The 12,432-nt window shown below is 34.0% G+C and overlaps 2 protein-coding genes across 2 annotated transcripts; one reads left to right on the top strand and one right to left on the bottom strand.

Annotated features, from left to right (window-relative positions):
* The first annotated feature begins 5,171 nt into the window (after nt 1-5,171).
* LOC140878317 (5-formyltetrahydrofolate cyclo-ligase-like protein COG0212) lies at nt 5,172-7,315 on the top strand. The gene is made up of 6 exons (XM_073281921.1): nt 5,172-5,608; nt 5,699-5,789; nt 6,435-6,661; nt 6,766-6,841; nt 6,942-7,067; nt 7,165-7,315. Exons 1-6 carry the CDS (start codon nt 5,210-5,212, stop codon nt 7,311-7,313), a joined length of 1,068 nt encoding a protein of 355 aa, XP_073138022.1. The 5' UTR covers nt 5,172-5,209; the 3' UTR covers nt 7,314-7,315.
* A 31-nt stretch (nt 7,316-7,346) lies between these two features.
* LOC140878321 (protein LIKE COV 2-like) lies at nt 7,347-10,389 on the bottom strand. The gene is made up of 7 exons (XM_073281926.1): nt 10,203-10,389; nt 9,345-9,397; nt 9,145-9,254; nt 8,658-8,825; nt 8,292-8,389; nt 7,839-7,965; nt 7,347-7,716 (listed from the first exon to the last, which is right to left on the bottom strand). The coding sequence occupies exons 1-7, from the start codon at nt 10,335-10,337 to the stop codon at nt 7,631-7,633; spliced, it is 777 nt and encodes a 258-aa protein (XP_073138027.1). The 5' UTR covers nt 10,338-10,389; the 3' UTR covers nt 7,347-7,630.
* Nucleotides 10,390-12,432: the final 2,043 nt, after the last annotated feature.

Below are 12,432 nucleotides of genomic sequence, written 5' to 3'. Positions count from 1 at the left end.
ATTATCTTTATTTAAAAATATTAAATTTTATTGTAACTATGACAAAAATGACCCGTATTACGGATAAAGCTTTATCTGTGACACTATCTCACAAGTGACATCTCTATATTTTTTTATTCCTTATTGTGATGACCCGAGTTCTAATCTCTCATTAATCAACACTGTTAGACAATAACCAAAGTCTAAACAATTAATCAACAATGCTAGACAATAATCAAAGTCTAAACAAAAGAATAAAAAAAAAAATTTTTTTTTTTCAAATGGATTGCCCTGCGCACGCGCGGCCTGTCCTCTCGCGCGCGCGCCGGCACCCAAACCCGAAACTCAAAGGGTTGGCTCGCGCGCGCGCGAGCAGGAGCTCGCCCGTGCGCCGGCCACTGCACTCGAAACAAAATGTTGGCTCAGCTGCTGTAAAAAATGAAATCAAGCCTACAATTAATTCAAGATCATCTCCTACAAAAGTCTAGACATGGTTTAATCAATCATAACATCTAACATGCATTCTAACATGCTATAATTGTTAGGAATAAACCATTCCAAGGCTTTACAACATAATCAAAATCTCATAAACATGCAATAATCTTGTCATATAAAAACTAGTTCAAGATACAACATGTTGGAGTCAAATATTTGAAACATTACTCAAATTTCAAATATAATAACAAGACCTTTAGATCATCCTTAACAAGTCTTGATACAAGTAACTTCTAAAATGATCATGTTTACGACTCAATAAACTTCATGACAGTTCAAACAACTCCTAACTCGGATCCTCACACTATATCTCTTCAATCCTTGTTCTTCATGATTGCTTTTGCCCTGTTCCAATCCCCCTATTGCAATGACACATACAACAAAACAATAGCCGGATAACTCCGGTGAGAAATATATTTCCCAGTAAAAGCAACTAAACATGCATATCAAACATATATCAAGATCATGATATAACAGTAAATACAATGCATGTTTTCAAAACAAGGTTCATTTCATCATTCGTCGGTTGGGATCCCGAGAAGTAGATATCATAACTAATCCACCGACTCTCCCGCTCGAGGTGAGGTTACTTATCTTTCTTCTCTAGACTTTGAAATAATCATATATGCAAATCAGACGCTAGGCTAAATCAACCACCCAGGCCATACATATACAATCCTTCAAATCGTCTATTCGAACGTTTCCGTTCATTTCAAAATCAAGGAATAAGTCTTCAAGATGAATGCAACATATATCATTATCAAAGCATTCATAACATCAAAAACTTATTTAATAACTCAAAGGAAAACACATAAGAGCAATTAAGAAAACAAGTATGTGATTTAAGGGAACTCGATACAAACCATCTTGAGTTGTAATCCCAATCAAATCGTAGTCCACTTTTACCTTCGTATATTGTCCGTTCTGAATTCTTCAACCTCAAACATGTACATCCATCTCCGTTCAATTCAATCCTTTCAGAATCGAGTCGAAATCATCAGCACATCTTCAATCAAACCATTTCAAATTTCAAGCGAACTTCCTCGGTTCACTATTCGACTTCTTGAGTTGCTTGAGCTCGTAGCATGTCTGAAATATACAGATTGTATCTAACAAAATCAGTATACAATCCCAAGTTCATTAGCTCAATCGTAGACTATCCATATGGTTTCAAAACATAACCAATCATCGTAGCGATTGACAATCGGGAATCGTTACGGTATCGAATTCATTTCTAATTTCAATTCAATTCATACAGCTTTTCAAATCAATACTACATCGTTTGAATCTTAAAAACAGTAGCTAAACATATCAAATAACATCTTATCTCGACAATCATCTATCAAACTTGTCTCAAAACATCAATCGACGGCATAACGACTGAAAATCGGTAACCGACGAAATATCGTATTCGAATTCAATCTCATCTCAACATATGTGATCATAAACCAGACAAATAACCACATACCAGCAGCTAAAATTTCGAGAATACATGCTGGAGAATCCATACGATTCATTCAAAACTAAATCTTCAATCCAGTTTCGAATATAAACTAAACAACACGTCAAGAACAAGATCATATGCTCATGTACTGATCTCTGCCAATTTCGTTCTACAAAACATACTTAAAGTACTCAGAAACTTACATCAAATCGAAGTACTCGTCTCAAGGATTCCAGAACATCTTTCGGAATCAAAATCGGACGAACGGATCAAAAGTTACGGCATTTTGAAAATCGAAAAATCAACCAAAATGAAAAACGAGAAGGGCTCTCGGCTTCCACTGTTCAACTTTTGAATTTCATATGCAGCCTACACGTTTCACTCCTGAATTTAAGACTTAAAATCGGATATGTATTGAGTAAATTGCAATTTAGTCCCTAAAACTTCATAAATTGCAATTCAGTCCTCGGCCTTCGTTTTAATTCAATTTCAATCCTACATAATTTAAGAATATTAGAATTTAAATCAAAACTCTAAATATTTCCAAATTAAATATACTCGGATTAAAAGTAAATTAAATTCGGATTAATTAAATAATCCTGGCTATTTGCAATTTAGCCCTTCAACGTAGATAATTGCAAATCACTCCCTGATCAGGTTAAATCTTCAAAATTCATCTTCTTTAATTTCCGAAACATGGAATTAAATCTTCAATTTCATAAATATTCAAATCGAATATTTATTCTTTTAATTTAAGAATTCTCGGAATTTAATTCTCAAAATCCACATATTCTCAAATTAAATATTTTCAGCTCGGAAATTAAATCTATCATTTTCATAACTCCTCAAATCAATGTTAGCCCATGATATGGAGTTTAATTCTCAAATTCCATAATTACTAATTGACTATTTTCGGGCCTTACACTTATTTTCCTCAGTTTTTTTGTTTACGTAATTTTTACTTACAATGTTACACGTGGATCATATGTGTCTTGATCCCTGGTACAATATAATATAAAGTGAAGATATACACACATACATAAAGATGAAAAATAAGAAAAACACAAAATAATTCTTATATTTAAAATAGATATATCGTGTAAAATAGGGGTGAAATAGGGTCGGGATCCGTCTCGTAAACCCTCCTATCCAACTCCCGTCTCGAAAAGAATTGAAAAAATTTTTTTTTCTCCCGATCCCATATCCGAAACATTTCGGAACCCGACTATTCGGGATCCCGAATGTTCGGGATCCCGTCGGGTAGGGAGAGAAAATCCCGATTTTTTTTTTCAAATTTAAGATTTCGTTCAAAAAATAAAAAAATGTGATAATTTTATTAAATATACTATTTAGAAACTTATATTTATAAATAAAAATAAATATTCAACTTAAAACATATAATATCAAAATATTTCGGATAATGTTTCAAAGTTTTGTTAAGAGAAAAAATGTATCGAATAATTATTAATAAAATGTTCAGATACAATTACTAAATAAATTTTGTTAAATATATTGTCAAATTAATCACTTGAGTCTTGTTCTACATATTTGTTCTAATTAGATAATTTAAAATATTAATTAATTAAATTATTAATTAATTTTTTTAAAAAAAATACACAAAAATAAAATGACATTTCGTGATTTTATAATTTGATCGTCCCAACAATAAAAATTATGCGAATTAAGTCCACAATTAAGTGTTATACTGTTATATGAGTTGACACCTAATAATATTTAGCTTATTATATTAATAAAATATATAATTATATTATTTCGGAACGGGTCGGGAATCCTGTCGGGATAAAGTTTTATTCTCGATCCCGCTCCCGATATTAATCGGGATGGAAAAAATTCCGAAAGTTTGGGTCGGGAAAATTTCGGGTTGGGATTTTTTCGGGACGGAAATGGAAAGAAATTCGGGGTCGGAATTTCGGAAATATTTGTCAGCCCTAGTGCAAAGTCACATTGATCTATATTTGTTAGATTAATCAATTTGGTTCATACATGCATTAAAAAAATTTATATTAAATATAATAATTCACTCAAATCAGCATATACTACACAAAATTTTTCATAGCACAACTAATAAAATGATACTTTTGCAAGCGAAATGAAAACTAGACTATGTATTTGAGACGAATGAAAAAAGAAATTAAAAAAATGTTTGAGAATGTAAATTTTAGAATTATTTTAATGAAAATTTTAAGAATAAAATAATTGGACAAATAGTTAATTATATTAATTTAATATAAATAAATTGATTAAAAAATATGAAATATAACATTAAATATTAATATACCATATATAAATGAAATACAGTCTAAATGAGAGAGATGAAAAGAGTATATGGTAATATTATTCTGAGTTAAGCATCTGCAATGCTGTTAAACGAAAGTTAATAACGTTCATTTAAATTTTAACACTCTCTCTTCGTTATTGGACATTGTGACTTGCCATTAATAAAAGAGAGAGAGGGGGACGTTCACTCTTTTGAACGTCCGCCTCTCTATTTTTTTTTTAAATTTGTCGTGAGCCCCACATGTTTGTTTCCTTTTTTTTTTTTGCTTTTTTAATAACATATATATTTGTTCGAAGGTGTTTTTTTAATAATATTATTTTATGAAATGTGTACAAGTTTTTTTAATGGATTGATTTTTGAATTTTTATATATTTAATTGCAATTTAAATTTTTTATATTTGAATTAAATAATATATTAAAATAATTTTATTATTATTTTTTAAATTAATAAAATCAAAGCTCAAAAATTAATATTATTATTTCGCAAATCAATAATAATTTAAATATTTTAAAATATATAAAAATATATTTATTTATTATAAAATAATTTTTTATTATTGAGTAAAATGTGAAACCCATAAATAATGAGTGTTAATGTTAATAGGATTGTGGGTAAAAAGATGGATGTGTTATTAACAGTGGGGCCTACAACTTTTGATGATTTGGAGAGTATTTTTGTGTTAATAACATGGTAGCAATGTGGATGCTCTTAAATCGGATATCTGTCTCACAAAATTAATTAATGAAACAACGTCTAGTCATGATTTGATACTAGTATGTTAACACTAGGATGAAAAATGGGAAAGAAACGAGGAAGGCAAAAATCTAAATTTCCAATTTCAAATTGGATCTTTATAACAAATGCGACTTATTTGGTGGCTTTTTCTAAACCGCAACTTGCCTCAACTCGACATGAAGACAACTGTCTTCTAATCGAATGAGAAGATAACCGTCTTAACTACCTCAAATCAGTCACTGCACCGCCGCCTTAAATGGACGCCCTATTCCTGAAGCAGTGTTCTTCATTCCCATTCGCATCCAAACACACCCTTAATTTCCCTTCGATTCCCCAATCCAAAGCCCTCCATTTTCCTCTACCGTTCAACCTGGAGAAATCACGTAATTACTCCAACGCCGCCCGCCGAAACGACCCCACTTTCAACGAGGCGGCGTACGAGGCGGAAAGGCTGAGCCTGGACGCCGCCGCACGGAAGTCGATGGCGGAGAGTTCCGAGAAAGAGGGACATGATCCGGAGGATCCGAAGGCGTGGAAATGGATCATTAGGAAACGGGTCTGGGATTTGATGGAGGCCCGGAACATCGCCCAGTTCCCCAGGCCAGTTCATCATCGGATTCCCAATTTCCTTGGCTCCCATATAGCCGCTAGCAAAGTAACTCATTTGTTTATTTACTGAAGTTTAACTTGCTGGGTTTGAAAATTTCGTACGATTTTGTGATTTTTGTTCTAAGAGGTGTGGCAGTTAAGTGAACTGGAGGTGTTTAAGGAGGCTGCATGCGTAAAAGTTAATCCAGATACACCACAAAAGCAAGTGAGATTCCTTACACTTAATGGTTAGTCATTGTCGCTGATGAATTTTTTCAATAATAGTTTAGCTGGAGTTGAATTAAAATTGCAGCTAATTGGTTGTAAAAAGTTTGTGTTATGACTGTTATGAAGTTCATGTTATGCAGTCCCATATGTATCCGCCCTCCGGCGGAGGCGGATACAATAGCAGTGGAGGACTCTAGGAGAAAAGATTTAATTTTTATTTATAACTTTTGTATAAATTCAAGTTTCCCATTCATAATTCAATTGAGTCCTTTTTCGGTCTAACCCCGCTTAGTTCCGGGGCTGTTCCACTTGGTTTCGTTGTATTGTGTTGGGAGAACATATAGTATGTATAAGATCATATTCACTCTATGTGTGGTGCTTGAGCGAGATCAAGGACAGCAAACAGGAGTTGTGGCAGCAATTTAGTGTATCTACTAGGGAAACTTATCCTTTCAGGAAAAATTACCGATGGATTTCAAGCTATTATTCTCCTTGGGTCCACTAGATATTCCCCTGTTGCATAGAAATGATATATCAGTAAAGGCATTATTACACAGAAGAATGTACATTTTCAAAGAGATATTATGAAGCAATTAAGGCCTGTCCTGGTTGGCCACTGGCCATCGTGAAATGATGAAGTTCTGATGCTTGCAATGTTCAACCAGGTGGGAAGAAGCTGTTGACACCACAGCCACGTCTGAGGACTGGGTTTTTCTCCATTCTTGAAGACTCCATGTTAAGCCCAAGCACCATCAAGGAGGCATGTACGTCGGTGGGAGTCGCTAAATATGGAAAACCAATTGGTCTGGAGGAGAAGATAAAAGTAGACTTAATCGTAATTGGTTCTGTTGCTGTTGACCCAAAGACCGGTGCAAGACTTGGGAAGGGTGAGGTACAGCATGTTCCTTTCTTCCATTGAGAAAGCCAACCATCGGTCTTTTAATTCGTTGGAACCAGTACAGTAGAATGTTTATGGTGAAAAAAACATCGGTGCAGGGATTTGCAGAACTTGAATATGGCATGCTACGATACATGGATGCGATAGATGACTCTACACCAGTCATCACCTCTGGTAAGTTTTCTTGAATCCGAGTCTTTTTTAACGGATCTCCGAGTAAATGTTTTGAAGTACGTATTATTACATGCTCTCTACATGTTGTATGCGTTTACAGTGCATGATGAACAACTAGTTGATGACATACCGGTTGAGAAACTGTTGGTTCACGACGTTCCTGTCGACATCATATGCACTCCAAGCCAAGTAATTTTTACAAACACATCAATTCCCAAGCCTCAAGGTAAGTTTTTGGAACTTGTACAGTTTCCTCATTGTCATATTTTACAGTGTCCTTGTTTCTTATCATGGCGCTCGTCAAAAGTTAACAACTCCTACAGGAATTTACTGGGACAAATTATCTCCAGAAAAGCTCGGTCAAATAAGAATACTTAGAGAACTGAAGAGTAAAATCGAGCGAGAATCAGGGCAAAAGCTTCCTTGTGGCCCTTCGGAAAAACTACCCCCGACAGCTCGAAGGAGCCGTTGAATCGTTTAATTCTATAAATTGTTCCAGCTCATGTAACAAACTTTTTTTAATTCACTTGGGTCAATCAAGTTTTCGCTCCAAAGAATTATGTATTTGTATCAGTACATGGAGTCAGCAAGAGCAAAATAACACAACACAAGATTGAATTTTTGAATGTCAGTCGTCACTCTCGTCAGGCTAATTCTGTGTACTTAACAGCTGCTGAGTATTGTTGTCAAAGGAGAAAGAAGATCGCGGGCGTAAGACTTGAATTGGTCATAATCGATGAGAATGTGCAGCTCGATTCCGTCATGCATATGCAACTTGCTCCATTTTATTCAGAGAATCATGCCATTCTGGCATGTTACTCTTTCTATAGGTGTAAGCAACTGAGGCATTGACATCCCAACAGAAACAATTATCTCTGGAAAAAAGAAAAAAAAAACAATAAAACACCAAGCATAAAGAATATCAAGGAATCTATTCGAGAATCTGATTTAAATGGTTAAAAGGCATATTATAATAAGGACATAAAGAAAGACCCACCTATGCCTTCTCTGACAGACAAATTTGGTCTGATAATCTCCTTAGAGTTAACAAGAAATATGTCTCCTATATATAAATGATTAGTTGGCACATAAACAGAACATAGTTCTTCATCTCCATCATCTCTCTGCAATTAAACAACAAGATGAATAATTAACGACAAGCGAAAGCAGTTATATGTAAACACCGCTATTCGCCCGGGCAACAAGACCTGCCAAAATACCAAAAAGTGGCTTCTTTATCAAAATCTTCCGATGACAACTTATTCTAGTTTAAAATTCAGGACAACACCTCCTTCCCAGTATTTTCAATGGTGTAAGAAATGGCACACCCCAACCGAATTTGATCCCCAAGTGGAAAACAACTAATCATCCCGCACAAGATGAAGAGACAAATTTCTATGTGATTTTGGGATCCAACTTCAAGGCGAATAACGAGACAAGAGCTAAGAACCTGAAGAACAACGGATGACGTAATGAATCCCATAGCATATTCTCCAACACGAGGATGACGGATGATGGCAACCTCCTTGAACGCGGTTGTATTCTGGTCTAAAAGAAAACAAATGATGTTTTATCAGTATTCAAGAATGTATGGAGATGGCTGGATACTCGTGCAACTCTAGAATCCAAGAAAAACTCCAGCAGAAAATCATGGTGACTAAAACAATGTTTATAAGATATCGGCTTTCATGCTATATTCAAAAACCAAACTTTGGAACTTATTTTGTGACCAAAAACTAAAATAGACACATCCAAAATAGTAAATCTGCTTTGTCAAACAACTATGAGCTTATGTTCCTATGGCTTGTACAGTTACCTGGAGATATAGAAGAGCTAATCTGCTTGGATGCTGAATACAAATGTTTTACAAATGGCATTTGTTTTATAAACCATTCCCCTATCAAGAAAACTGTAGCACCCAACCACGATGAAGCAAATACACCAACAAAGAAAATAAAGATTAACGATGTGAGGAATCCAAGGCCTGCACCGAACATAAAGCGAGAATCAGGAAAATAAATCCACTATTAATGAGAAAATGCAGCCATTTAGTGGATTAACTGCATTTTGTCAGCCTTACTACGAGAATGACAACTCTCATAATCAGACGAAAAAGATGAAATAAGACTGATTGAGACAGCATAATTTCATTACAAATAAATTCAACAAATATGTCACCCTAAAAATAATTTTTGTTGAGTAACTGTTCTGACATGATGCGTGATTTATTATTAGAAACTAGGAATCAATAATTAAAGCTGAGTGTGCCGTACGACAGAAAATCGAAATATTTAATGACTCACCAAATATGTCAATACCAAGTCTTTCATATATAGGGCTGAAAAACCCATCTACAAACTGAATAAACCACCAAGTCACGAAAAATGTAACAGCCACCGGAAAGAGAACGACACTGCAATTTTAACTTCATCAAGAAAAAGTTATGTGAAAGCTCGAAAAGGGATAGGAAAACATTTCAGACCATTTGAACTCAACACATTACCATCCAGTCATAAACTTCTTTGAAACCCAACTCTGAAAAACAGCGTGGAAGGCCTGATCAAATACAGAAGTTAGACCATGATTACTAGCAGAAGAAATTATATAGATATATCTATCAAAGTGTATAATGTGAACCAGGAACAAACTAGTACAAAGGCTGCTCTAATAGAGAAATATACTATTGGTGTTTTGTGTTGTATGGGGTATAAAAATTAATTTGAGGGAGTGGGAGTTCAGCATGAATTTTTGGAAACAAGTTTCCAAATTATACATGTCATTTGATGATGAGTTCCCAACACTGACATTTAATAATCTTACATAGTAACAAAACCAGTACGAAGCTGCATTTGTTTTGAACGTATTCGCAAAATGAAATTATGTTTCTGAAGATCTCAACTCTGAATCTTCCTCAAGATTCAAAGAGGAAATTCAGAACATCAAAACTGAAGCACCTCGTAAGACAGTTCTTCTGAGATTATTTTCCATCAGTTATAACTCTAACTCTGATTTCATGTTCAACTCTTCGGATCTACTCATCAATTCACTCGAATAAGAAGTGCAAATAACTACTTTTAACTAGGTGTGAGATATACAATCCAAGGGTAGTGAAGAAATTCAAGAACTCAACAAATCATCACTCCAAAGATTGTAGATGCGACAACAATGCACCATCTAGGATATTTTGGAATAGAAAAAAGGTATTAGATCATGATTTAAAAACCATTCATTCCATATAATCTTCATCATTTAAGATTAAAAGTTCCCAAATTTAGTCAATTTAAGGCAAAAATATTGCATTCTGGCAAATTATTGACACACTGAGTTAAAGAAAAAAATATATATGTTGACAGATATTGACCTGACGAGTGGAGGAACTGTTTGGTGAACGCGGAGGGGATTTGACGGGATCTTCTTCATCCTTTTGACCCAATGAATTCGAACAACCAGCAGATGACTCTTTCTTTCCCCGATTGCTGCTAAATTCCTCTGCCATTGAAACACAGAGAGAAGGGACACGTTACCCATTTTCGCAAATCTTTATAAACCTACGATTCTAGCCGGGATGGCTAACTCGGGAAATTGTCAAAATGGTTCAGTTAATTTTTATTTGAGTAATGTGATTTGTATGTTTTTTTTTTTTTTTTTTTTTATGTTTTCTTGTTTTCATTTTTTATGTGAATTTTCAGTCCTATAATTTGTATACTATTTATATTTTTGGTCTTTTAATTTATTGTTTTTTTTATTTTTTATTTTTTTTATCGCTCATAAAAGGACTAGAAATGAAAAAAATATAAATAACAAGACTAAAATATTGTTATCTCAAATGATCCCTCCTATTCTTTATTTAAATTTTAAAATTGATGTAGGGTTAGAACTAATTATGGGTCCAATATCCAATTTCATCTTTACCAAAATAATACAGATCCATTGGTACAACTGTCAAAATATGTTGAGCTCATCGGGTTGACTAGCATCACTTAACCAACTGGTTGGATTAATATTTCTCAACTCATCCAAACGGTGAATTGTAATGGGTTGTGATTCAATCCGCTTCGAATCACCTAATATAATAATTTTAAAATTTTTCTAGGTCTGGCGGATAAGTTCATCCCCATCTCGCTAAATAGGTGGGTTTTGGGTTCGAAATCTCTCGGCCCAACCATCCCATTAAATTACGGGTTGTAGCGGGTTGTGGTTGGCCTACCCGTCCATCAACCCGTTTTGACGACTCTAATTTATATGACGCTAAGGTCGAAGTTGCACTTAATTGAGTTAATTAGAGAAAAAATTCTCCCAACTTCATTATATACAGAAATAAATAAATCCAGTAAAATACTGACTTGAATAAAGATTTTAAGATGATTTTATGTTTGACTTGTTAGTTGTAGTAAAGTTAAATTTAATTAATCATAATTAATAAGATTGGTTCAAACAAATTATCATTAATAAGAGTGGACCTCTCAAGTTTTCTTTTCTTTATTTATTTTTTTATTTTTTTAAAAAAAAGCGGGCCTCTCAAATTAAGTTTAATAATTGTCATTAATAAGAGTGGGCCTCTCAATTTAGGTTTAATAAATAACGTCAAAACTTTAAAAACACAAATAATAACAATAACAAACATGGTTGGTCTAGGTCCTAATTAGATTGCAGGCCTTGCACGACAGTCCTAATTCTGGACTCAAACAATGTCATTATGGGCTAGTCCACTTATGCTTCTGAAATTTGATCTATTACGTTTCGGCCCGGCCCATGTTTCAGGAAAAGTACTTGGGCCAGCATATATGTACGGATAAGAATAATTCACGAAACAATTTGAATTTTGTTATAAATTTAATATATATATATATATAATTACCCTTCCTTAGATGATTGATGGAGAATCTAACACTGCGTCGTTAAAACCTTAACAGTAAAATTCAGTGGAAAAAAACTGAACAAAGAAAAAAGAGTACAACAACTAATACTCCCCTGATTTCAATTATCGAAGATCCTTTAATTGATGTATTCATAACTTGTGCACTTGTTTCTTATATGTTGATGTCGGAAATACTTTTGTGAATAAATCAACTATATTGTCACTGAAACAAATTTGTGGACATCAATATCACATTTCTTTTGAAGTTCGTTTGTGTAGAAAAACTTTGGTGAAATATGTTTCGTTCGACCGCCTTTGATTATCCTCCCTTTAGTTGTGCAATGGCAGCACTATCTTCAAAAATAGTTGTCGGGCTATCTTTCGTTGTTGGTAGTCCACATGATTCTTGAATATGTTGGGTTACAGACTTCGACCAAATACATTCTCGCTTGCTTCGTGCATTGCAATGATCTCACGATGATTTGATGATGTCGCTGTCGAAGTTTTGTTTTGTCAACTTCCGTGAAACAACGGTGTTCCCTCGTATAAACACATAACCCGTTTGTGATTTGACTTTATGTGGATCTAAAAGATAGCCTGCATTTGCATATCCTATTAAAGAGAAAATTGATTTTTCCGAATAAAATAACCTCATGTCAGTTGTATCGCGAAGGTAATGAAATATGTGTTTTACATCATTCCAATATCTTCGGGTTGAAAAAAAAATTATATC

This window comes from Henckelia pumila, chromosome 1, assembly GCF_033568475.1.
Source record: "Henckelia pumila isolate YLH828 chromosome 1, ASM3356847v2, whole genome shotgun sequence".
NCBI classification, from domain to species: domain Eukaryota; kingdom Viridiplantae; phylum Streptophyta; class Magnoliopsida; order Lamiales; family Gesneriaceae; genus Henckelia; species Henckelia pumila.
This window is presented reverse-complemented; position numbering and strand designations above follow the sequence as displayed.

Excerpts from the sequence above, each read along its gene's own strand:
- LOC140878317 (XM_073281921.1), top strand. The coding sequence starts at position 5,210 with ATGGACGCCCTATTCCTGAAGCAGTGTTCTTCATTCCCATTCGCATCC. Across the intron at positions 5,609-5,698 it reads CCCATATAGCCGCTAGCAAA|TTAAGTGAACTGGAGGTGTT; the intron begins GTAACTCATTTG and ends GAGGTGTGGCAG. Across the intron at positions 6,842-6,941 it reads TACACCAGTCATCACCTCTG|TGCATGATGAACAACTAGTT; the intron begins GTAAGTTTTCTT and ends ATGCGTTTACAG.
- LOC140878321 (XM_073281926.1), bottom strand. The coding sequence starts at position 10,337 with ATGGCAGAGGAATTTAGCAGCAATCGGGGAAAGAAAGAGTCATCTGCT. Across the intron at positions 9,398-10,202 it reads ACAGTTCCTCCACTCGTCAG|GCCTTCCACGCTGTTTTTCA; the intron begins GTCAATATCTGT and ends GTATTTGATCAG. Across the intron at positions 8,826-9,144 it reads ACTTGGTATTGACATATTTG|GCCTTGGATTCCTCACATCG; the intron begins GTGAGTCATTAA and ends TGTTCGGTGCAG.